This window comes from Andrena cerasifolii, chromosome 3 (genome assembly GCF_050908995.1).
Source record: "Andrena cerasifolii isolate SP2316 chromosome 3, iyAndCera1_principal, whole genome shotgun sequence".
Classification (NCBI taxonomy): domain Eukaryota; kingdom Metazoa; phylum Arthropoda; class Insecta; order Hymenoptera; family Andrenidae; genus Andrena; species Andrena cerasifolii.
Window position 1 is genome coordinate 11,147,867 of NC_135120.1, and position 27,847 is coordinate 11,175,713.

A 27,847-nucleotide genomic window follows, 5' to 3' on the forward strand; every position below is an offset into this window, starting at 1 on the left:
CTCAATTCACTACTCCTATGGTGAACGGTGATGGTGCACGTGCTTGCACTTTACACACCAGCGCTGGTTAAAGTGTCCTCGACTCCAATGAGAAAGCAAGGCTCGAACGTTAACGACGAGACCGCCGACATCTGCAGCTTCTCCCGTTTTCGCGTACCACGCAAGTCGATGATTGATGACATACGACTGACACACGCCCCAGGAAGCTGATACTCCCAACTTTAGAACAATCGTCGATACGATCATGATAGCGTTGGGTGAAAAGGGGTCGCCTGATCGAATTACTGAGACACATACAGCAGAGCCTCTGTTATGATACCCGATTACTTTGTTTTCTGAACGCTCTACCACTCCTAAGATTTTACAGGAACTCCATTTTCATAACCCTTTTAGTATATGAAGATTCTGAAGATAAGCAATCGCGGTGTGCGGAAATCCTTTAGTCCCGTTTGTTCAGCATACTCGTTGTACGCCTATAGGCGTTTCTCGCACACGTTGTATCTTGAAGGGTTAATCGATGTTGTATACATTTTTAAAAACTTTTTGAGTATGCTACTGTTGAAAAAGTAATTTGTACGAATTGTTTTGTTTCCGTATTGGTTCGACTGGTGGAGGTTTTAGTTATGTATTCAAATTTCTTTATTTGTTAATATTCCTCCAAAGTTCTTTCGTAAACTCTAAGTTATATCAGTTTTTCGAAATTCAATCATGCTCCAAAAGATAACCCTCGAAATTCTCACCCTTCCTGCACGAGATCTTAAAAACCCAAGGGACACTTGCAGAGGGAGTATTCGGGTCACAGTTAGCATTCAATTTAAAAACATTGCGGAGGGAGTATCCAAGTCTCAATTTGCATTCAATTCAGTTGAATTCGTTCATATTTGAAAATGGAGTTGAAATGGTAGGTAAATGATGAAAGTGTCGGAACTGGAAATTTTCAGTATTTTCTTTTCACCCACAGCGATGCAGGTACTTATGATTTCAGTTTCATCTTGCGACAGCCCAGCTTTTAGTAGAAAGTAAAATAATTTATTCTAGCACTTACAACGTCTACCACCGCATTAAGCATGGAATTTATTACACCCCTTTTCTCTAAAATAAAAATAATGTTTTACTTCTTTGGCACTTACATCGTTTACCATTTCAATTCCCCAATTATGTTCTATCTGCAATTTTCGCAAAACCAAGTGTTCCATCATAACTATCTTTAGTTCTTTTGTAGGGCACTCGACAACTGTAACAGACTATTCGTCTGCCAGACAACTGTTCTACCAATTGAACTACCGAGGTCATCGACAGATTCCTTCTCCTTAAGGTTAATATTCGAGAATTGCTACAGTCATCAACTTGATCAGTCCAACAAGTGTAGCCACCAAAGAGCACGCACAAGCATCAAAACTTTCACATGAAAGAAATAAGAAAGTCCTCGACAGTGTGCAACAAACTTTGCTTCCAAATAATTGTAAGGGGAAATCAAATTGGATAATTCGATTGTTCGTTCAAGATTCGAAATCAGAATGCTTTGTTTATTGAACAGCTGATCTACCAATGTCATCAATGGACTTCTTTTCAATATTAAAAAAGATAAAAAGAGGCAGAATACTGCATTGAAACAAAAATTGCAAGCTACCTGATTTTTACTATCGCTAACCTCCTTCCAACACAATGGCACAATGGAGGAAACGTGGAGCAACAAAAAATCTCGAAGAAATACGATGGCTTGCGGAACAAAGTGGAATGCAGTGTTCTAGGAATGTAAATGGCCTCTGCTCTTCATTCTTAAGTGGAACTACTGTTACATCGCTAGTACGAGCTGATAACATTTTATCACTGACAACTTGTTGCCATGTCAGTTCTTTAAACATTGAAAAAGAAGGCAGATATGTATATTCACCATAAAATACCATAAATGACTTTATTTACGTTAATCATAAATGAATTTGTGCAACGTTGATCCAGAAAAGCACTATGAGCAATTGCGAATAAAATACAAATTCAATTTATAATTTATGCTGGATTTAATTCCTCTATATTTCGTCCGAAGTTGAAGAATCAACCGAACACAAGGTGCACGAGGTTTCAGGTGGACGATTGCTATAAATAATCAGACACGACCCTTTGAAAGAGCAACGTGGACCACCCTGACCCTCCCCTACCCTATTAGTTCAGGGTTAAAAGAAGCTCAACCTTCTTCGTATGCTTGGAAGGATCTTGAAGACACTTCTAAAAAAAGAAGCTACTGCGTGAAGAAGTTCGTTTGGCTTTCTTTTAACACTTAGAAGCTAGACAACGAAAGCAGTTTGTTCACGGTTCGTAACAGCACTTCCCCTTTATTTTGACTCTCCACAAAGTAAAACAATATTTTTTGAAGCCCTCTTATACAGACAGACAACTACTATGCCATGCATCTTTATTTCCTTTCCATGTGGGGAATTTAAAAATAGGAAGTGATGAAAGATTATTATGTTTGTATTCTCACCTAGGGACGTTAAAAGCATTGTAATTTTTTTTTAGAAAATCATTTCTTTACGTTACTTTTGTTACTTACTAATACTTTGAGCAGCGAAAGGTTCTGAACAATACCTGTTCAAGTCAAGAAGATTGCTTACTTGCACTTGCAACACATGCCGACATTAATGACAATTTAAACTTCTATATTGTTTATTAAATATTCGCGGGAGTGCTAGCAATGCATAGACGAGGTTTTTCTGATTAAAATGAGTCCAAACACGACCATATTCGTGCTACTTTTAATTATACACACATAATTTGAATCAGTTCAAAATTTGATAAGCAAAATATTTCGAGTTTGACTCATTGAAGTCGCAAGTCGAGTGTATACTCATTTTTATCGGTAGAATCTCGCCAATTCACTGGCGATACTTTCACGAATATCTAACAGAAAAAAATAAAAATTAAAATCTCCATTGCTTTTGTTCGAAGTAAAAAAGAAACGCCGAGCTTGGTTTCTCTTCAAAGCAAACTTGCAAGTCCCTCGGCGTGAAAACACGTCCACGCCACCCGGCCTGCTAATATAGTTCACGAAGGTGGTACTGTTTTTACTGTACTCAGGAATGAAAGAAAAATCTCAAATGTAACATCGAAGAGGCATTCGTGTAACGCAAAGAATCGTCCACGTCATTCCTCTACTGTACTCAGATTGACTTGAAATTCCTTGGTGACGCGCGTTAGATGCACATCCCTTTCGCAGATCGCACGTATCAGTCATGGTAGCTGATGACACGCGTTTGACACACTGCGGGAGACTTTCTTTTGCGACGGCCACAAACAGCGACAATGACGATGGGACAAAGATAAGAAAGAGGCAGCGGCTCAAAGGAACGCGGATTCCGCGATGACACGAAACTGTCTAACGCAGCAGCTGCTTCCAATCTGTGAAAGAATCTCTGAAACTGACGAAGAGTCGTGAGTCTTTTTCCTTTCATCTAAAAATGATCCAGCAACTTCCAAGTACGAATAAACGACGGACATTTCTAAATTATTGTACTTGCCCCCGTCACGCCTCCACCTCGTTATCGCCACCAAAAGTGTAATTATCGATGAATTATTTACCACGAAAGGAAGTTTTGCTCCGAACACTAGGCGATGTAATAGCAAGCTCATAGAGCAACGATCGTTGGAATAAGTAACCCGTTCGAGTGTGTTTCCCTTCCGTCATGAAAGGGATAATTAACGACAACAATGGCAAAAGGTGAAAATAATACAGCACGGTCGATGGGAACCTTTGCTCAAGGATACAAAGTTGCTCGTGGCAAGCTGCAGAGCTCGCTGATAAAGAAAAGTTCCATGAATCGCAAAAGTTTCTGTAGGGAATTGATTTTGGATAAGTTTTATCAGAAACATCCTCCTTCGCCTTAGAATCCCCAAATTTTTACCATTTTTCATACATCTCGCACCAACTTCAGTAATTTGAAACGTTGACGTGGGAAGAATAGATTATTGCTGAATTAGAATGTGAAGGAGAATATCGAACACCTGGGCATCTTGTCGGTTAGAGTAATTCTTCTTTAAGTACGTTATCAGAGCAGATACTGAGTAAGACAAGTTAGGAATACATTAGCAAGCTGTTAGTATTTTACACTTCGTTCAAAGCTTCTTTTTATACCTACAGTTTCCCCTGGGTTCGCATAAAACATAGGTTTAAAAAAAGATGGTCAGGAAAAGTGAACGCTCCAAGTTTCAATGTCGACGAGAAGCCACGTGGCAGATAGAAAGTGATCACCGCGCTTTCGATACATCTCAAGGAAATTAGCATTGGTAGACGGGAATGTGAAGGATGCTCCATTATTTAATGTTTTCAAGGGATTTGGTAAGGGAAAAAGTTATATTATAGGACGCTCCATGCAGCTGTGCCAAGTTGTGCATTTGAAAATTAAATTATACAGTAACTACAGTCAGAGCAAAATCAATTGACCGCTCAAGAACACTTCCCCTCTTTCAACCACGTCAAGTATTACCACCACTGGCATACCGTGGCAATTTGATTCTCTATTCAATAAACAACGACCGTATTAATACAGTTTTATCCAAAAGAAAGCAGAAGACAGAATATTAGAAATATCCCTTTCATGTTTCCCAGCAGCCAAGTAACTTTGCTCGGACTATACTTGAGTTGCTTTTTCTTTGGAAATGATTTCTCGTTACTGAACACGTTGAAGGGTAAAACTTACCAGTATGGTCCGTGTGGCGATGATGATTCCTGACGTAAGGAGGTGCCGGATGCCTGGGTTGCATCTCCCAGTAGGAGTTTCGACTGTTTCCAAAATGATTGGCCCGCGGCTGCTGCGAAGGCGAAGTCTGCTTGCAAGGCAACCTGGCCATGGCAGTCATCATTTTCTTTACCTCCACGTAGCTGAACCCGAGAATTAATCACTTCATCGGTGCCCCGCTTTGTTGCGCCGTCGTCTCAACCCCATTTTCGGGCGATCGTCTGCTCCCTGAAAAAATGAGTCTATCAGTTCCATGAATCCTGCACGCTGACTCCAACTTCTAATTAAACCCCCGTTCTCATTTAAATTTAATTCCAAAAATTAAAAATTTCAAGAAATTGTAATCTCAAACATTTCAAGATTTCAAATTTCGGAATATCAAAATAATAAAGATTTTAAACTTAAGAATTCAGCAATTTTATAAATTTCGTACTGGAGAATTCACCAATTTTAAAGATTTCAAAATTTGAAATTTTTTATTGATTTCAAACTTCAGGATTCACCAATTCCGAAAATTATAAACTTTAAAAATTTTCAAACTTCAGAATATCAAAACTTGAAAAGATTCCAAACACCAAAATATCTAAATTTTTCAAATTTTAAACTTGCGAATCCACAAATTTTAAAGATTTCAATATTCGGAATTTAAAAAAATTTAAATTTTAAAAACTTTTCTTGCGCAGACCACTGGATTTCGCACGTTCCAAGTAAACGAGAGCAATCATTGTGTTCCTCCCCTGATGCAAAATTGTCATTCAAATTCTGGTCGGAATAGACCGTTGGAGCACAAAGGAGTCTGCTGCACCTCGTTAAATATTTAATCAGCCACACGCCTCTCGAATCCCCCGCGATACCCTATTCTTCGATCACAATGTATCGGGCTACCTGCATTCAGGGGGATAACAGTATTTCCGGTTTTTCCTGCCTATTGTCGAGAATGTTTTAAATAAGTGCGAGCGTGGCTACGCCCCATAGAACGACATTTAAATGTTTGATCCCTATTCGACTTTTCGGAGGATTCGTGCCAACAATTCCCTTTAAATTGGTAGAATATATTTGTGGTCGAACAGGTAGTTTACCGAGGCTGAATTATTAAAAGTAGTGACTGGATTACGAAATATGGTGTTGAAAGAGGTCCTTGAATTATTATTCGAGGGTCGTTTGAACACTATTGGGCGAACAGAAACGACAACATAAAAATAAATACATAGCTAACAAAATGAAATTGGATGAATTTCAATTCTGTCTGCTATTATTATTTCCTAAATACTAACCTTTGGATTAATTTTATACTATACTCAACTTATTGCCCACTCGAGGTCAATAAACTCCTACTACAAAACTTTGCCATCCAAATAAATTCATACAACGCTATAATAACACAAACAAACACGCGTTAATTTTTCCTGCAAATCTTGCACCAAAGGAACCTAATCCTCAAACCAGTAACCTTAAATGTACTTCCTGAATTACTTTTCCTACAACGCACCAGTAGGTATCCTATTCTATTACATAAGATATAATGCACGGAGTCTCAGCCTCTCGTATCAATAGTACACTTATTTTAATCAGTACAATAAAAAAAAATAACGAGTAAAATAATAATACGACACTTTCAATTTCAATATTGCAAACCTTTCGCTAAATAACCCACCTCTCATTTCAGAACTGCTTCCACATTACTTCGTGAAACGTCGCTAAATGTATCTACATTTTCGCCCAGTTTTAATAAAAAATTACAAACCAAAGTCCATCAAGGAGGCAAGGTCGACAATAGGGACACTCAGCTAGCACCACCACCGATTGGCCAGGCTAGATATGCTCTCAACTTGTCACGAGAAGGCAAGATTCGGTCGCAGACCAGTCACGGTACAATTACGCTCCATTAGAACGTCATTCACGTTCGTCAATCCTAACGACGCCGCGATTGCAACGTTCCATGCTTCAATCATTGTGCCCCGTCGCGATGTAATCGCGGCCCGTTCAAATATTATTCGGCTCTCATTTGCACGGGCCGATCAATTTGAATTCGATTACGGTCAGATCAAATATTATTACGATCACGTTCCCTCTGCCCACGATATTTGAATTGGCGACCGTGCCGCGACCGGATCGCCGTGCTGCAAATTGAACGCAACCGAACGCGATCGACGCGCACCGCGGCGAGGTTCCAGCAATAATTCTGGGAGGCCGCGATCAAGCAGTGATTGCATCGTAATTAAACGACCGCTGTAAATCATGCCCGATACCGAGAATAGTGAAAGCACTTCGTGGGAGCATCTTCGTAACGGATCGCCGACAGATAGCTGTTCTAGGAAAACACGGCACACGCGTTGGTGAAAGCGATCGGCCGTACCAAAAGTAAAGCAAAAGCAGAATTAGATATCGTTGTGAAATGGAGCAACGAGCAGCTAGCATCCGTCGGAAAACTTGTCACCTTTTTATCATTCCCGAAGAAAGGTGCTTTCAAACGTCTTGTGTGTCAGTAGAGTGGCTTCGTGGCTCTGTGACAGTTTGCCCTTTTAATTTCTGAGGAATATACACAGTGGCGGAGAGATGATTCTTTGTGTAAAACAGAATTGAAAGTGTGGAATAACCTTTTTTAATAGGGGTGGGTTTTTGAGGAAATAAACAGAATTGAAAGTGTGGAATAACCTTTTTCAATAGGGGTGGGTTTTTGAGGAAATTGATTTTGAATTTTCTAAGTTGATTTTGTACAAAAAGGAAGGCTACGTAGAAAATTTATTCTACACTTTTTGTTTGCTTTTGGAGTAGAATTGAAGAGCCTTTGTAGAAAATACTGTAAGTGTTAAAATAAAATTCTATAATATAGTATTTCCATTGGCACGTAGAATATTCTTTGATAAAAAAGAATTTGAGTTTTGGCACTTACAGTGTTTTCTACAAGGACTCTTCGATTCTTCTTCGAACTCTGCTAAATTTTTCTCCACCTCACATTTCGGCGCTATACTCTGTGCGAGAAATATTAAATATTCAAGATCACTCAGCGTTCATCCCCGCCATATCATTAGACCACACCCCGCCACCTTCTTTCTGATCCCAAAGCTACACTCGAAACGCGGGATCTGCAAGTCTGAAACAGAAGACCTAGCTAACCCGACAAGAAGTGCAAATAGCACCAGGTGCGATTTTTAAACAAAAAAAAATCGACCCTTCAGGTCCAATATTACTTCTTCCAAGCATTCACCCCTCACAATCTCAATCCTCTGACGAGGAACACTATCGAGGTGTCCGGCGCCGATATTTTTCTCCTTGAAATATGTCGTTAAAGGGTTAGACCACCTTGGCCAGGTCAAGAAATATCGCATCTTTGGGAATTTATTTCTAAGTGACAAAAACACTTTTATCGATAAAAATTTTTCAATGAAGATAGGGACATCTTTGAATTATATATACGATTTTTTTCCAAATATCAAAACATTCCGAAAACTTTAAATGCGTTTTTCTCGAAACCACCTTTTTCGAAACGGTGTACGCTGTAATTTCAGTAAAACTCTATGCATTTTTATACAATTCTGCACAGATGTTCTTAAATGTATTCTCTATCGCCTGACCGGCAATTTTTAAGAACACCTGTGCAAAATTGTATAAAAATCCATAGAGTTTTACTCAATTTGCAGCGTACACCGTTTCGGAAAACGTGGTTTCGAGAAAAACGCATTTAGAGTTTTCGGGATGTTTTGATACTCGAAAAAAAATTGTATATATTATTCAAAGGTATCTCTATCTTCATTGAAAACTTGTTATCGATAAAAGTGTTTTTGTCACTTAGAAATAAATTCCCAAAGATGCGATATTTATTTACCTAGCCAAGGTGGTCTAACCCCTTGAGCACAAAAACGTAAAAGACATGTGTTGTTATTTATCCCAATCTGAAGTTTAACGGTTGAAACAGCCTCTCAAGATTCGAAAATCGGTATTTCTCGAATGAAGTGTTTTGCCACTAGAAACGCCAGATATCCAACAAATTTCGTGTCCTTTAGAAGAGAAACATATTATAAAGTGAGCTTTGCGTTAACAGTTGCAAAAATGGTAACCGGAAGAATGGAGGACTGGAGAAACTTAATAGTGTCCGTTGCGAGTGCTCACGAGCACTGGCCAGCTGGCAATCAGTCGATTATCAAGGCTCGAGCCAGAAATATTATCATTCCGCTGTAAAGTGTATTATTTCAATGGCAGCTCGGAGGAGCACCCTGCCGAGCCGCGTACCACTAGCTATCTCCGCGGCTGTGCACAGTGTCGGGAGCCGTAGCAAAGAGACAGGCAGTCTGGGGTAAAGGCTGTACGATAAACAGCGAGTGGATGAATCACTCCGGGTCTCTATAAAATTGCGTATCGACGAGGGAAGAAAGGGGATCGCGCGCGATGCTGTTAGCCGGCGAATATTATCAACAGCTGAGACATGCCCCGGGAGAATATAGATGAGATTGCTGTTGGCTGACACAGCGCGCGAGCTACATTCGTCTGCTCGTGCTCGCGCTCCGGAATCGATTCCTGAAACATTAGCGTCCCCTTATCGGCCGGCGAGACGGGGGTGAAAGGAGGGAACGGGGCGGACAGAGGAAACACGGAATGATGGAGGAGTTATCGTTCGATACACTTTCGACCTGATAAACGCTCCGGCCAGAGGCTCCGCGATAGACGATTAGAGAATTCGGCTGTCATAAGCGGGCTATCGGTGCTTCCCAATCAGAAGCTTAGGAGATGGTCGTCGGATAGGGGAACTTTGGTAACCTTTTGCAGCCTGACTTGTCCGATCATTGATCGACCAGAGATCTTTTATCTTAAATCCTGCGGTTATTAAGACAGAACTTTTGAATAAGATATGTATAATGTGGTGATTTTGAAATTAACACTTCAATTAATTATTGCTTTACGAATCAGAGTGTTCTGCCATTTTTGTGAGATTTAATGGCATTAAGGGGGTACATACGCTTAGCCGCGGCGAAATTGAATGATTTTAAATACTTTACACGCGATTTATTAGTGCACGAAAAAATTAGTTACAGTAATTTTTGTGTTAAGTTATTTATGATTTTTTAGGTTCTTTAGATCGCAGAAAAAAATGGCCAGCATGCTGTCTCCTTTAAACATTGATGGGTCTGAAAAATAAAATGATATTCTTGTAAAATAATGTTGCCATTGTGGAATGACGAACCAAATTTTTTAATTTTAAAAAATAATCAGTTTATGACACTTTAAAGTTAAATTATTTTTTTCATGCATAATTTTGCTCTGTAATTGTGCGCGAACAGTTAACGAAACGAAATATTAAAAGAGCGGCCCGTCGGCCCATGATGGCAACATTATTTTGCAAGAATATCACTTTATTCTTCCGATCCATCAATGTTTAAAGTAAATATCATGCTGGCCATTTTTCTGCAGTGGTCTAAAAAACTTTTAAAAAACATAAATAATAGATATAATAGAAAAATATCTACTAATAAATCATGTGTAATAAGTATTTTGTTTTATTATTTTAATAAAACCCGTAAAATATCGTTAATATTTAGATAGTACGCGTTGCAACTTTGAGACACTGAGCTTCTTTGATGGACTAATAATTATAATTACGATTCTTAGAGTCAGAGCGCTTGAAGTTCCACTTTTACAAAGTTTAATGGGATCAGTGTATAAACTTTGATGTTTCTGAGTGGTATACTCGGTATGCAAAATGTTCGCTAGAAATTTCCCCTTACTTGTAAGAAGATACAGAGGTGTAGCAATTAAAAACTTTTTGATATCTTGATCACTCATGCCTGTATAGTAGACAATAACATATTCATTATTATTCCCTTAAAATTTGTGCTGTGGAGTGGGGGGAGGGGGAATGCCTCCGCCCACTTTTATATTTGTCACAATTGAAGCAGGAACTGTCCGAAGACGAGGTTCCAGAATCTTCATTCGGTATTCCAACAAGTGGAATCTGCTTTGGCAAAATTTCTTTCGTATCCACGAACATCCTCTATATTTAACGACGCGGAAAAGAGAATGAACGCGAGCAATGAACGTTCATTGCCACGCCGCGTAATTAGTTTTATCGCGAAGCGCGCCAGACTACCGTTTCGTTCTTAAACGGTAAATTTCTCAATGGAAAACGAGCTCGTTCGAATCGACCGAGCAGAAGGGCTGCAAAAATGGTGCGCGCCGGTACAACTGCAAGTAACCGCAGGTGACTGGCCACGAAAGTCGATGGTGATTACAGGCAGAACATCTGTGCACTCCTGTGCAATCCTGATATACAAACACTAAATGGATATTTGCATTAAAAATGGAATCTTCAACTCTTCGGAGAAAGATTGTATTTGATGCAACATATGTTTCCTTTGAACCTATGCCACTTTTCTTTGGCCTACTTATCTTTTTAAATAAAGAAATTAAAACTGACTGCAAAATAATAAAAATGCACTAAAAAGTAAAAAATAATTTTTCCCTTATTTAATCTACGATTCTCATATTTTTTAAGTCAACGCCAGATTTACGCGGGGCAAATAATGAGGCGCCGACTTAAAAAATATGAGAGTCGTAGATTAAATAAGGGAAAAAATTATGCTTTACTTTTTAGTGCATTTTTATTATTTTGAAGTCGATTTTAATTTTTTTTTATTTTTTTAAGAGAGGATTAATTTTGGAGTGGAAAATAGCAGGATTAGCTAAAATTTTCAGCGAAAGCAACAATCGGTTGAACGTACAAACAAATTTTTCACACCTTCTTCATGACGAGTTACCTCTTCAATCAGCAGAAATTGGGAGATTCACCTTATCCTCATCAATAACAAATACAAATAGCTGGACGAAAGGAATAGAACCCCATTTGTGCTGGTCAACATAATATTTCTATAAAAATGCGAACTTAAAAAGCAACAATCCCACCTCGACATCAATTACCTAGCTAATACCATCAAGAGATTGAAAACTACTGCTTTTAAACGATCTCTGTATTCACCCACGTGAGAATCCCGCGTGCCCGCGAGCGACACTTTCACTAAAACCGCCTCGCCAGCGGACAAGTTGGAAAAGTTAAGGTAGTAACTCACAGCGCCTGGCCTCGTACCTGCTTCGCGTTCCAGACACGAGATCCTCTAATCGTTTTCAAGAAGAAGCTCCAATAACGTCTCGTTTGCACATGCACGGAGTCGAGTTGTTTGCCCCGACGAGTCCTCGAGAATCGACTAGCGGCTGGGGCCGCGTCCACCAGCGCCAGGAATCCGGGCACGTGCTATCAGATCGCAGAAGTTTCACGCGGACGTCGTTCCGTCAGATTTCTGGCAGGAACCCACTGTCTCCGCCGATGGGAAACGATAAAAGTGGTCGACGGGTGACTCAGGCCAGCTTTTCGTTTCCCCAAAAAGCTCGCGGCTCTCTTCGTGCAAAACGAGGCAACCGTTCACGACCGATCTGCTTCGTTATCAGGCCATTATTGCAGCTCGAATCGTTATCGACGCGGTACATCTCGCGGTCGAACACTGCACGCACTGAAATAAGCTCGTCCCTTCGTCGAGGGGGATGAAACGGCCCGACGAGCTTGAATAGAAAAAGTCAGTCACGGTTTCGCGTGGACCTCCCTCGTGGAACGCTGACGACGATAAGATACGGGCAACGCGTAGATAAGTTTCAATTTCTGGAGAGTATAGGTGATGCTTCTGTCGTGTTCCAAGTCGGGGACAATTTGAGAAGCCCATTTGAGAAGCTAGCACAGTGGAGAGCTATATTGTATTTTATGCACCCCGGACTTCGCGGGCAGAGCCATAAATCGCTACCCTTGGACGACAACGTTAACCAAGGTTGCGGCCACTGTGCTCTGCATCTGAGGACGTTCTAGAAATTTTCCAACCAAATGGGAGTGGGTCATAAAGTACCAGTATCGGTGAGATCGAGATGCTCCCAACGAGTCTCTGTATTATGTACGATTTCATTAGTTACGACTCGCAACTCGCGAGTTACAAGTGAATTTTTCAAATAGCCATGTTTTGTCGAAGACAGTGGAGTCACTTTTCATGATTGGACAGATAGTAGTAAGCAGCAATCCGGAGGAAACTCTTCGAATCATTCCTTTAGCTTGTCATCATTTCATTTTGTGATTCTTTGGGACTTCTCTAATCTCGGAGGGACGTAATCTTCTGTCGAGTCTTCAAAATTTTCTGTGTGAAAGTGGGACATTCCCGTTTGTAAGAATAATAAGACTAATATCATTCCAATATTATCTCTATTAGTCCAGAAGTGTTTTTTAAAGGGCGAGAGTCGTGTAAGTCGACGAAAATGAGGCGATCTTCGAGAATTGTTTTCGAAGCAATGGTATAATGGGTCTTTTTGAAACTTTTAGGATATTTAATTGAATATCTAATGAAGTCGAGGAAATTTTGTTTTCTGTAAAGTAATTCAAGTATCGCAAACTGTGGAGGTATTTCTCTACATTGTACTCACCTAAAACAAAAAGTCCAGTACATTTCATATTCTTCGGGGAATTACGCGTCGAATGAATATAAATATGCTAAACAAGATGCAAAATCGAGCAAATGACTTTAACGAAAAGGTTCTGCCGTGAAAATCTCAACTTTCCCTTTAAAGTCCTGTCATTTGCTAAATTTTGCATCTTTTTTGCACATTTACATCCAACCGACGCGTTATTTAACGAAATCTACTGGATATTCCTCCGAAGTTTAAAATAAACAAATTACTTTACACAAAATTTTCTCGAGTTCCTCAGATCTTCAATGAAATATCCCAAAAGTTTCAAAAAGATCCATGGAAGCACTTCTTTAAAAAAAATTCACGAAGATCGCCTCGCTTTCGTCGAGTTACACGCGTCTCCCCCTTAACAATATTACACTACCCCCTCGCATCATCCCTTAACTCCACGCACCGCTCAAAGTCCACCTCGCAATAAATTAGTTGTTCTACTCCCAAACAGTCCTCAAAACATAACAATCGACAAGTGTGTACACGCTCAACTATTTGCATACAGAAAAAAGGCAGAATTAGGCCTCGTTATGCCATTGACTTAGTTGATGTTGCAAAATGGACGGTGCAATCGACCATTCTCGATTGACCCAAATTGAATTGTGATCCAGTAAATGAACGCAGGTCGCGTTACGCCGTGCTCGCGCTTGGAGATGCACTTAAAGCGTCTGATATGGGTCACTGGTGTCTGTGGCGCGGGAATTAGTTAAGAGAAAAATTCCCATATCGCGGCACGACGCAGTAAAGCAGGGTGCAAGATTCGTCGGGAGCCCCGCAACGTTCCTCCGCATAATTTCTATCGCGAACCAATATTTAGAAGCCCCCCCCTTGGGAAACGAGACGCGGCGTGAGAGACAGGCTTAAGGCGGCGATAATATCGGTGAATACGTGTCCATATATTTACCCGATGTACCCGACGAACGGGATCCCGGCTTATGTACGGGTAACTCCTGTACACAGGCTCGAGATGTCCTAAGTACACGTCTACATGCTGGATATGCATCGGCGACCGCGCTTCCACGGCACACACGGTGTCTTCGAAGTGCAGTTGCAAGAAGAGTATGTCTGTGCGAACCGATCTCTTGATAACTCCTTGCGTAAGTCTTTCGATTGAAAATTATGTGCGTTGGAATGGGTGAAATTAATTTTTAAGTTTTGGGAAATAGGTTTCTTTATCGTGGCTATAGTTTTATGTAGGAATAAAAGTGGAATGATAATAAGACAAGAGGAAGTGATGAAAAGGTGTTTCTTGATTTCAAGCGATAATTTTTTATGTAAATTGCTAAGTTAAAAAGTATGTGCGTTGGGATGTTGGGGATGAAATTTTATGGTAGGTATCAACTTTATACAGATGTTTTACTGTGATACCAAGTGGCTTCTAATTTACTGATATCGGTAAGATAGCTTTTAAATAAAATATGGTGGATAAATCTTACGCAAAAAGGAATTCTTTCTACTTCTGTTGTTTAATTTATATATAAGCTTTATACGTAGAGCTAAAGTATGGATACCTTTTTTCATTAAATTCTGTATTCTGGTATGACATTCTTTTTCAATTTTGCTGTTATTGTTGGTTGAAAGAAAGAGATGCATGGATGCTTTTATCTGTCATTATACGTCTCCGTGCCTCGGTATATAATCTAACGAAAGAGTGTTGAACAAATAAGGTAAATGTCCCCATTATCGACCTCGCTCACATTATCATCCCACTTGTTCTTTTTCCATTAAAAGTGGCTGATAAATATATTCATCGAAACATTAAAACCGTGAAATCGAAAATATTGCATTTATCAGTTGGGTCATTCCATGGGAAATCGGACACTTTTCGGAATAACATTTCGAGTTTTGTACGCTAAGATTACGTAGAGAGGAAATCACCTAACTCGACGATCTTAAATCACTCGTAAATTATTCGTTCTACGGAAAAGTGTTTTGAAATTGAAGGGAGCATGTGATGCAACAGTTGGTTTCTTGTTATCTTACTTTTTTATCGCGATACGAAATCACACGTGCCATGGATCCCTTTGGCAGTGTGGTAACCCCTATGGGCCCCATGTCGGAATTATATTTTTAAATGCATAAGATGGAAAATAGAGGATTGCGAGGAAACGAATTATACTGGAATACTGTTATCGAAATATTTGTATAACAAATTTGTGAATTTATCTACGGACCCCTTGGGGGTACGATTAACAACCCCGATCTGAGGTAAGAAGGCGTGTTTGGTATTTAAATTTAACACCTACCATTTCACTTTAAAATTCAACAGCATCGAGCATTAAATGAGAATGCACCAAGGTACATGGTTCTTTTCAAACGCTGCCACTCTTTCTAGAAATAATTTTGCAAGGGACATGTAAAAAACGATCCATCTCTAAGGGTATCGCTCCAATACCGTACAATTTCAAAATATGTACGAGGATTCACAAAATTAAATATATTTCAAAGTAAAAACTGTGCAGCACTGCTCCAAAAGTGTTACTGCGTCAGTAAAATAAGGTACAGAACTGATAATAGTTTGACTGGCGTTGGCGTGTTTTCACGCCGAGGGAGTTACTTCATATGAACGATTCCGGCGTGATTTCACGTCGATATTTTTTTAACAGCATTGTAGCGAAAGTATTACCAATGTATTGACGAGATTCTCTTCTCGTGCAAATGGATCTAAACTCGGCCTCTGATCAGTCTATAAATAATTAGCCTTCAGATTTCCGAAGCGGTTCCAATTATGTGTACCTAAAATATAGTGTTTGGACTGATTTCCATCAAGCAAATCTCACCTATCCATAGGTAGTACTATCACGAAGATTTAATAGGCATTACAGAAATTTAAATTTTCCAAAATGCTAAAAAATTCCTGATGGACTTGAAGTGGAATAATGGTATAATTATAAGAGACCCTTGTCTCTGCGGTTGCATAGAAAATGATCCTAAGCCTCGACTAACGGACGGGTGCAAGAAATGCCCTGGGATCAAGCGTTAATAGAGTTTGGCAAACTTTCGAGACACCTTGTACACGTGCAAGTGTGTACGAGGCTCACGTGCACGCGAGAATGTGGTGCACCATCACCGGTGCAGTTAGTAACGTTGCATTCACGTACACGCGGCGCGTGTACACGGTTTCACGGGTTATTTGCATAGTCTGCTCGACTGTCTGGCGGACGGAAGCTGACTACGAATTCCTGCTAGGGCAGCAACGTGTGTCAAGTGCAGAGCTAATTCGTTCCGCTGGCTATGGGGTGTTCGACAGCCGAGTCCTTTAGATAATGTTAACACATTAAGAACGAGATACTTTCTCTTTTAAGGTGTAACTTCAATTTTAATTGATTACGGCGATATTTTCAGTTGGAGCAGCAAAATTTTATTAAATTTAGTTGACATTAAATTCGATTTTTTTTAGTTAAAATTTTTTTGGAGGAACTAAATTTTAGTAAATTTAGTGGAAATTAACTTTAATTTTTAAATGATTACGACGATATTTTCAGTTGGAGCAGCAAAATTTTATTAAATTTAGTTGACATTAAATTCTTCAAACTCAGCAGTCTGTTAAAATGTGAGCCAAGGGGATCGGTCCTTAGTGGCTGACATCGAAAAGGTTTCAAGTAGATAACAAATCTTTGAGTATTAAGTAATTGTAAATTATTTGAAATATAGAAATTATGGGAAATAAAAATAAAAGTTAACTACCTCCTGCAGTTAGTTGGGAAACTAAATATTGAGTTTTTAATGGGGATAATGGAACTTTTTTTATTACTTATTACTTATATTTTTATTAGATTACTGAGGTACCTAATGTAGCTGGAATATTTAAAATTCTTTTCGCTATTTTTGCATGCCATTGATTCCATGACTATTCGAATACTTGAAGATTGTAATCATATGCGATAGTTCGAGTACTTCAATATTTGAATACAGCCCCAATTCTTATGTAATAATCAAACGCTCCAATATTAAAATTTTATTTCATGAATATTCCAACACTCGGGTGGCTCGAATGTTCCAGCAAAGGATATGGCGACAAACGGTCCCAAAACTTAATTCAGCCGCGAAAGTGAGAAGAAACACTGTTCGTAGGCGTACCTGACGTTGGGTGCGTGAAGTGAATTCGCCTAGTCAACAGTTCGTGGCACACGCGTCGATTGACCTAGATCTCTGTGTCACCGGAAGAGATGCCTGGAGCTGAATTACCGGAACACAGGAGCGAAGGGGCAACGGACGAGCGTGAGGGTGACTTAATTAGCCAATTATTGTCATCGCGAACAGGGCAAGCTGAGGAGAGGGCAGAGGAAGCATCCTAGTCACCTATACCCAGCAACCCAGCCCTGCCACCTCTAACGACCACCCGCCGTTACGCTCGACCCGACTAAATTCAGGACAAAGAGACGTCAGCTTTATCCTTGAACTGTGGGCACCCGTGGCCATTCGGGTTTATTGAGCTATTTATTGCCAGAGTTAATTAGGTTATACGATTTTCTCCTGAATTACTTCTATTTTAAAGTGATGGGATTCTCAAGTGATCGAATAGTTAATTGATGGAATTCACTATTGATTCGATCCGTTACTGCTGGAATTGTCTGTTAATGGGATCACCTACTAATGCAATTCTCGACCAATGGAATTCCTAACTGATGGAATTCCCAAATTATCGAATTCTCAATTTATCGAATTCCCAAGTTACCGGACTTCAAAATTAACAAAGTCATAAGTTACCGAATTCTCAAGTTATCGAATTCGCAAGTTATCGAATTCTCAAGTTATCGAATTCGCAAGTTATCGAATTCTCAAGTTATCGAATTCTCAAGTTATCGAATTCCCAAATTATCGAATTCCAAAAGTACCGAATTCCTAAGTTATCGAATTTTCAAATTATCGAATTTCCAAAGTACCGAATTCCTAAGTTATCGAATTCCTAAGTTACTGAATTCCCAAGTTACCGAATTCCTAAGTTACTGAATTCCCAAGTTACCGAATTTCCAAATTATCGAAGTTCCAAGTTATCGAATTCCAATTCCTAGCTTATCAAATTCCCAACTTACCGAATTCCCAAATTACTGAATTTCCAATTCACCGAATTCCTAATTCACCAGAATCCCAACTTACAGAATTCCTAACTTATCGAATTCCCAAGTTACCGAATTTCCAATTTATTGAATCCTTAATTCACCAAGTTCCCGATTTATGGAACCTCTAACTTACCGAATTCTCAACTTATCTAATTCCCAATTGATCGATCTCTCAGCCGATCGAACTCCGAGCTCATCAACGACTCAACTGATCAATTCCCCAACTGGTCCAACTCTCAACTAACTGAATTCTAACGACCACCCGCCGTTACACTCGACCCCACTAAATTCAGGGCAAAGAGGCTTCAGCCCTATCCTTGAACTGTGGGCGACACCTTGGCCACTCGGATTTCCCAACGGGACCAAAACGGGCTGGTTTTACCTGCTCCAAATTGCCGTTCCTTTCGCTTTTCACGACGCTCCACGAACACTTCCCAGCGCGTGCAAATTGAAAACAGGTGTCAGGATATGGGTAAGAAAGTTCGAGGAAACCCGACGTCCTTCGAGATCCTTGTTATAGGCACCATTGGCACACGCGATGCTCGTTGCCAGCAATCTCCAGGCAGAGACTAATGCACCAGTGCGCTGCAAACGCGAGAGCTCGCCGCGAAATGTTGATGACTGTCATTCCGTCCAACGCCAGTACAGCAAATTATGTACACCAAACTGAGCCTTGATCTTGCAGGGAAATTACTTTTCCCCAACGTTGCACTTTGCGCACTGAAAGCAGCGCGCATGTTACACTCTCTTTTTGTTTTGAACTTAGCACCACGTCCACTGATCTGCGTGCGCGTTAATTTTCGTCACATTTCGATGGCTTTCTATCAGTTTGCTGCGTAGTTTAGTCTCTTAGCAGTAAAATGCTACCCGATTGATACCATTGAGTGGTACTCGAATAGTTGTTGGTAGAATTGGCCCTTAACCTGAATTCTCCGAGTACTGTTCAATATTTACTGCATTGCAGTAGCGGGTACTTTGATGGGAGTGTAATCAACTGGAAGGTGGTCTTTGAAAATCACACGATATATTCTATTTAACGTAATATTTGCGTAGAAATTATGTGGGGATGAGTAATTATACCCTAATTGGAAATCTATTCAAATTCATTTCGAAATGTTGCACGTGTATTATAGTGAAAATAGTAGAAAATGGTAGGCAGTAATTTTTACGAGCAACGGGCCGACTCTTTTTAGGTACACGTTACTTCCTTCTACGAGCTCCTACATGCATTGTATTCATTCGAGGCTGACCCGTTTTCGTTCGCATCACCTATTGGCAAACGTACTTTTCTATTGTAATCTTGTTCCGAGAATCGAGAGCGAAAGCTGGAGATCGTTCGCGTTTGTAAAACGCTACGAGGTATTTTAGTAGCAGAGAATCTTCCTAACAGTTCGTCGCTACATAATCATCTTCGTTTAAAAAACAAACCTAACAAAGCATCACTCCAAAAAATATTACAATCTATGTATGCAGGTACGTAGTCAGAAAAATCAGTAGAAAGGATTCTCCAATCTAGCATTGTTTCAGACAACCAATAATTTATTTACCCTTGTCCACTTTTCTTAACTTTCTTGTACTTCTAGTCTTCGTGTCCCAGATTAGTCTGTCCATCTCTTAGCTTCAAGTCTGCGATTATGTTATAAGGTTAACTAAAAACAGCAGTAATTCACCACTTAATTAAGTGTAATTGAGGATGTAATAAAGACGTTATTACATTATTACCATTATAATTAAAATTCATTTCAAACGAAACATGGTTCCTCAAAAATCCTACGATCTTTTAAAATGCTCCAAACCAGAAACAAAAAGTCGTTCTGAGTAATACTGAAAAAAGAACACACTGAATAAAAGTCACTTCCTAATCAGTATCCTTCCAACAGTAAATTAAAAATACTTCAAATATTCCCCAGCAAAAATACAAAATTTCTCCTCGTAATCTGAAAGCAAAGATCGCGTGCGGAGCTGTCGTATTTTTCCCAATTTTCCTTGCAAAAAATCCATCACAACACGCATGCCTCGAAAATAAGAAACCAACATCAAAAAACCCTTTGCATTCTTTGAAACTTTTCCAATACCCTCTGTATGGATGCTAGCAATGACCTTGGACAGCGAAGAGGAAGAGGAACCAAGAAAGGGAGAGTGTGGGAGGACTCGAGCGACGTTCGGCATATCGGTTTTGCTGTCACCGATTTCCGGCTCGCCGGATGAGATATCGGACGCAACGATCACCGGGAATACGCGTTTTGTTGAGGCGGCGTCGCGTTCAATATGTGAAATAGTTCATTCATTGACAACGCATTCATCCTCCCTCCCGTTCCTCTCATCCCACGCGCGCAGATTTATCTGCTCCGGCCACCCTCTCTTGATCTTTGCCGTTAGACTGTTAGTCACTGTTGCACGCTAAAAGATTACTATTGTCTGTTGGCAATAAATCAATAAACAGACACAAGAGACAAGTTTCATACACTAAATCCGTAGCTTTTATATTAGAGGATTCGAATAAATTCCCTACGTCTGATTTATTGGAACAAGAACAGCGCCAAAGATTTGAGGAACACTTCAGTAATTTATTTTAATTTGAATATGTATATGGAATATCCAAATGGTGCTTTTTGGATATTTGATCAACACATTGAATTTCTGTCGAAATTAAAATAAAATTTTTTTTTATCTAAGATTGCTATCACTGCAGAGCTCCCATGTATAAGCATAGGCTTGCCCCTCTCGCCGCCTGCCCCGCAGGTGAGGTATCGAACCTCCTTAATAAGAAAAGTCCATCCCTGAAAAACAATCCAACAACCCTCCCCTTGAGTTTGTTCAATCAATTCGCCGGACAAGGTCTAACTAGCGAGCAAGCAGCGCAGCAACGAATCCACGTTCTCGGTCTACTTCGGTCTACTTCGTAGGCAAGCATAATGGGGAGGAGCGTATCGCGACATAACGTGAAGGGGTGGAAACTGGAAACGGAAAATTCTAAGACGATCCGAGGACGCGGCCGACAACAGAGGAAAACAAATTCGAGATTCACGCCTCGGGGCCGACGCTTTACGTTTCTGGGCGAATCGTTCCCATTCAAACAAAAGATAAATCCTAGACTCCCCCAGGGGGAATGTGGGCTACCGTGAAACTTCCACCAAGCAACTACAGTTCCTCCTTTCCTTCTGGACCCGATTGAAACTCGCTGTAGCGTTGTCTCTGGCGTTCGTTCTTTCTAGCTGGATTAAATATGGAAGTTCCAAAGTAATTGAAACCTTGACACGGAAAGAGATGGCAGGGGACCAGGAACGAAATCGCTTCGATTCGAAGGGGGAACCTGTTCGCATTGTTATCAAATGAGAAGATAAATTCGGTGGAATCTATTGCTCGGAATAGCTCGAGAAACTTCTGTGTTCATTCATATAGTGGAGCAACTACCGCACTATGAGAGATGTGAATTGAGCATCGGGGATTGGAAATTAGCATCCGAACCGAGTATCATAATGTAGCCACCGAAATTAAATAGGATATATTTGAGGCATTGAGAGCAAACACGGACTAACCCACACTTTTTGCGAAATTCAGTTAGTAGCAATAATGTATTCCAACAGGCTGTACTAATCATATAAAATAGGGAGAATATATTTTTTTATGTGAATTAGTCCGTTTTAGCTCTGAATACTTCATTTAAACCTTGGAAGGCCGGGTAGTGGGTCAGTTTTGACCCGTATGCATCTTTCTTTTTCTATGTATCATTTAGGAATGCGATTCTTTTTTCACAGCAAGTGATACCTACTTCGACCCCAAGAGATCATTTTGAAACACTAAACTTGCATTTCCGATGCTCAGTAATTCTTCATAGAGCGGTCAACGCTCCGCATATCAGAAGCGATGATCTCAGAAAATATCTCAAAGTCAAGTCCACTGAAAAAGTAATTGCACGCTTCGCTAAGAGGTTTTGTTTGTTTGTTTTTATTGTTTTCCTGTGTTTTAAGCAGGATGGCGTTTCAAGCTTATTGTTGCTTATATTGTCCAACGAACTATAGTCCCATTTTTTTATCCCTCCTCTTTCCTTCGGGTCCCAGCAGCAGCAACGCACCGGGAGAAAAGTGGTCACCCATCTTTCCCCAGTACACCGCCCCGTGATGCTTAACTTCGGTGATCTAACGAGGAACCGGTGTTTTCCATCACGGCTACGGCCGCTGGTTCGCTAAGAGGTACGAACAGAGAATAGAAAGCCACCCAATTAATTTAGCGAATAACTTGTGCAGACCATCTTTCCCGAAAAGATTACATAAAACAAAAAAACACCCAAACGATCTAACTACCAATAACCAAAGCTTACTTTATACAATGTAGAAAGTAGCCCCGACACATATCGCTGATTTGATTCGAGCAAGCCCTACAACTACTGTGCACTCAATTTGATTAGGTGCCCATAGAAGAGTATGTAACTCTGTACAATATAATTTATATAATTCATTTCTGCTTCTACAGATTCTAACGAATAAATGGCACAGCACTTTTCGCCAATGTCCATTCGCATCAGAATTCGTTTGCAGCCGCTGATGGATGCGCGCAAGAGACCCAGGCGATTAAAAGCGCTGCACGCGGGTGTAGAGTACCTATCCGTGAACTTCAAGCCGGAGGATCTGCATTTTGCTCCTCTTTGTACGTGCACAACACAACAAACCCATGCTAAAGCGGCGATCGATAGCCGCCACTTTCTCGGCCCGCTATTTCCATCTCGCTTTTGACATTGAATTCCCGCCATGTGCCGCGGGGAACAAAAGGGAGGGACTCGTATCAGCGTGCTTCGGTGTGGGAACCGCGAGTAGCTCGGGAATTTCAATGCATCCAGTCTGCAGACCGAGGAGGGACACGGGAAAGGAGATATCCCGCTCGACGCCCAAGAGCTTCCAGTTATTTTCGGGGTAAAATGACCCAGAGTGCATCGCAAGAACTGCACGGCAAGGGGGTGCACGTTAGGTGGAGTGCACTAGGGCTAGGAATAGTCGAATGGTTCTTAATGTATAAATATATGACGAGCACCGTGATGTGGCAAATATTAACGCTAGAATCCCCGCACCGGTCGTTTTGACAGTTTTTAGTTTCTGTGTCTTCGTAATTCTCTTATTTTTGCAACTAAAGATATGTGCCTCTGTGAATTTTCTTTAAAGAAAGTACCTAATCTTTCAGGCTGTAAAAAAAATTGTCTACTGCAATGAACGTGCTGTGTAGCTATGCTAATATGCTATAATGCTACTTTATATTAATAAATTTAAGCGAGTATATACTTACATTAATTGTACGTAAGAATTATTGAAGGAAATAGTAGAAATTCATGTTGTGTGTTTCAGGGCTGGTCAGTATAAACTTTTGGCGGTTTAGCGTTAAGGTGTGTGATTACCTACTCGAATTTGAATAATGTGGATATTAGAGAATTAAACAACAGAGACTGTTATATAGTAGCAGATACAACTTATTAGATATAACAGATTAAACTTATGCGTTTGTGCACAGCCACTAAAATGGTGGAAATTGAGTGACGGTGAGTTTTCCTTTAGTCAGGAAAATAAGTAAGTAAATACTGTTTAAATATTCATGGCTTACTATCTTTCAGTGAACGTGTCTTTTTTAGAGGTGGTAACATGGTGGATGGAAAGGAGAGCTATTTGCATTCAAAACGTGTTAAGACACCACACAGTTCTTTTTTCTGTATCATATGCATAAGTGCAAAAGACATAATGGCGTAGATGATTGCGAGTTGTACACGATGTAAAATTTCTAATTAAAATAAACGTTAAAGGTACGACGAATTTATAGGACTTGGCCCTTTGCAATTCAAATATGCTTCCCAGGCACGCCAAAATTTAACTGAATATTACTTACTGATATCACTAAACGATTCATTAATTTTCAAATTGTTATACTATATTTTTTCCTATTTCGAAGTTCTGTATTTACTGGATACACTGAACAGAAAGTTTCTGGTTGATTCGCGAGAAGGGTTATTTAGTCCACATTAGAAGTATTTGGATACTAGGAATATGCAAATAATAAACGCACAAATATTCTAAAATTCGAATGCTTACTCGAAAATCGGAATTCTATCCAGCGATTTAAATCTGAGCATTCAATTTCAAATTTAGAACGTTGGGCAAATAGTTTTAATCCCACGGTGCATCGTATTTGAAGATTGGCGAGAATAAGGAAAAGAAAAATTTTATACGACATTCAGGATTTTCCAGTAATTTTTTGCGAAATCACCGACGTAACGTGAGCTGCACACGGAAACATGAAAATGAAACAAGACCAGCGTTGCACTTATTTTCACGTGCACAGCACGAAGATTGCTAAGAGAGAAGAAAAAAGAAATGTTGCACGTCCAAGGTTTAGCAGCAATTTTTCCCAGAAAACCGGCGCGAAGTACCTGCTGCGGAGTAATATAAAAATATAATGAAAGTATTTCGTATCACGGTAAGGAGCCACGTAAAACGTTATAAAATTGATGCAGCCACGGGAATCTCTAATATTAATTAACAGTGACTGTAAAATCAAGAAACTCAAGCAATATTGCCGAGGGATGTGGTGTCTCTAGTCAATAAAATAGGAGATGACGTTGCTTCGGTGTTCTCGCATTGTGTAAATATTAAATAGTTTATATATTTTCACACTATAAAAAAATGGTAATTTTATACGCCGAGGAGAGTTTAATTACTACCGCGTGGCACAGCATATGGCAGCTCGAGAGCCATAATGTCAATAAGTCGGAGGATCCTTCGTTTCATTCTTAACGGATGTAAATTATTCCGTTCTCTTGGTACATTTGCGTACATCGTTTTCGACCCTACAAATTTAATTAAATGTAATCCCTTGGGCCAGTCGCTGACTCAGAAGCAAATAAATGTCAGTTAACTCTTCCACCCCCTGCCTCCTATCCGGGTTCAATATTAATTACTACAGGAGGTATAACTAACGATTAGGAAGTAGTTAAGGAGTTATGAAATCGATGAGAAGTTTGCTTCTGAATCATTGATTTCCAATGAGTCTTTATGAAGCCCTTTCGGACAAGGGTTTATGTGAATTTACTTCATGTACTGGACCTCTTTAATGGGGCATTTTGGATGCAGATTTTTTGTTTGTAATGGAGTTTCGTAAATAAATGAAGTCTTGATTATTTTTATTGAATTATCCAACCTGCTGTGGCTTCAGCAAGTTTCTACTAATGGAAGTGTTTACTCGTGAAATTCTCTACTCGTCGTAAGTTCTACTGGAGTTATTTTCTGACGAAATTCTCTAGTGATAGAATTCTCAAATGATAGAAATCCTAAGTGATGGAATTCTCTTCTGAAAGGATTCTTTACTGATAGACTTCTAAAATGATGAGATTCCCTACTGATAAAATTCCCAAATAATGGAAATCCCAAGTGATGGAATTCCCTTCTGAAAGAATTCTGTACTGATAGAATTCTAAAACGATGAGATTCCCTACTGATAAAATTCCCAAATAATGGCAATCCCAAGTGATGGATTTCCCTTCTGAAAGAATTCTGTACTGATAGAATTCTAAAATGATGAGATTCCCTACTGATAAAATTCCCAAATAATGGAAATTCCAAGTGATAGAATTCCCTTCTGAAAGGATTCTTTACTGATAGAATTCTGAAATGATGAGATTCTCTACTGACAAAATTTCCAAATAATGAAAATCCCAAGTGATGGAATTCCCTTCTGAAAGAATTCTGTACTGATAGTGTTCTAAAATGATGAGATTCCCTACTGATAAAATTCCCAAATAATGGAAATCCCAAGTGATGGAATTCCCTTCTGAAAGAATTCTGTACTGATAGTGTTCTGAGCGTAATTGTTACGTGGATGAATGCTGGTTCAGGAACACGCTCGATTTTTAAAACAATAACGTTTATTACAATTGACCGTTACTATGGTCGACCAGAGTCAAAGTATAAATGTGTATATGTATGGCCGTTTCTAAGGCCGACAAGAGTCGAGATCCTTTTTGTGACGTTTCTCAGTTGAGTTGTGATCTTCCTCCTCCGTGAACCCTCTAACGAGACCTCGGTTTGTCCCACCACCAACCTCTACTACGGAGGTCCGATCAGGGTGGAAATGTTCGTACACCAATCAGTTTTGAAATGTGGCACGTTGGGAGATTTCCCGAAAATTGTCCACACTCCGCCCACCTTTCCGCATAAACAAAATGCAGCGAGGAGAAATTCTACCGTGACAGATCCCAAGGTCCCGCGGAAGACAGGACCCTCACGTGCGCGGCATGTCCAGGGGGTTTATGGTACGTCAATCGCTATTGAGCGCCAGGAGAGTCTCCAAGGGTACCCGACATAACTGGGATTTGGAGTTTCCCCTATTTATTATACCAGACGTCTAACAGTCACAATAATCGCGCTAATAAAATTCTCAAGCTGAAAAATATCAAAGAGACCACGTCCGCATCATAAATCCCGTGGCCTTTCGAATCCGTAACAGATAGAATTCTCAAAATGATGGAATCCCCGAATAGCATTCTCAAATGATAGGACTGCCAAATGATGAAATTCCCAAATAATGGAATTTTCAAAAGCTGGATTTCCTTTCTGATGGAATTTGTTATTGACAGAGTTCCCAACTCACCGAATTCCTAAAGGATGAAATTCCCTCCAGATAAAATTCTTAAATAATGGAAATCCCAAGTGATGGAATTCTCTCCTGCTGGACTACTCTACCGATAGAATTCTCAAACGATGAAGTTCCCTCCAAACAGAATTGCGAAATAATAGAATTGCCAAATAATGGAATTCCCAAAAGACGGACTTCCTTTCGGATAGAATTTTTCATTAACAGAAACCCCAACTGACGGACTTCCTAAATGACGAAACTCCCTCCAGATATAATTCCTAAATGACGAAACTCCCTCCAGATATAATTCCTAATAATAGAAATCCGAACAGATCGAAGTCTCAATGGATAGAGCTCTCAGCCATTAGAATTCTGAGCTACCCGGGTATTTCAAGTGCCCCGACAGCTTTACTGCGCTATTAAAACACTTCCTGACACTACGTCGAGCTGCCTAACCATATCTCCTGCCTTTTCGAAACGCTCTCGCGCAGGTTATAAAAGGCTGAACAGGAAAACAACCAGGGAAAATGTCACGGCCTCGTCTTCCAGCTTCGCGTAACGTCAAGGTTCATATAAATATATATGCAGGGTTAAATAAATTTATCCAATACGCGTGTCCAAGTTCAAACTAGAAACCTACCGTCCCACCGTTGCTTTTATTTCACAATACACCATACAAATAAAATCTCTTCCTTCTACGGTACATCTCCCATCACGAATAAGCTTAATCGCAGACGAATAAATAATTCGTTTATCAAATTGGTCCATTCCCTGAAACCCCCCAAAAGAGAGGAGGAAACAGCAATCGAAGGCTACCACGGTGTACCATTATATCATCCTCTTATCGTTTCTCACGGAAGATAAAGCACACATGGGGCAGCAGATAAGGGACTCGAGCTACCAGAAAGAAATAATTTTTTATCTAACATGCCCGAGGCTATTATCTAGGACGGAAAAGGCTAG

At 39.9% G+C, this 27,847-nt stretch overlaps 1 protein-coding gene across 4 annotated transcripts in view; it reads right to left on the reverse strand.

The window, feature by feature from the left end:
• LOC143367170 (uncharacterized) overlaps positions 1 to 27,847 on the reverse strand; it is a 45,478-nt gene that overhangs the window by 12,316 nt on the left and 5,315 nt on the right. For 3 of the 4 annotated variants that reach the window (XM_076808775.1, XM_076808774.1, XM_076808772.1), the window contains exon 2: positions 4,692 to 4,958. In XM_076808775.1, the coding sequence (XP_076664890.1) occupies positions 4,692 to 4,854 (163 nt within the window). In that variant the 5' untranslated portion in view covers positions 4,855 to 4,958. Of the gene's footprint in view, positions 1 to 4,691; positions 4,959 to 11,805; positions 11,941 to 27,847 lie in introns of those variants that run through there. The other variant, XM_076808773.1, reaches the window with a different exon arrangement.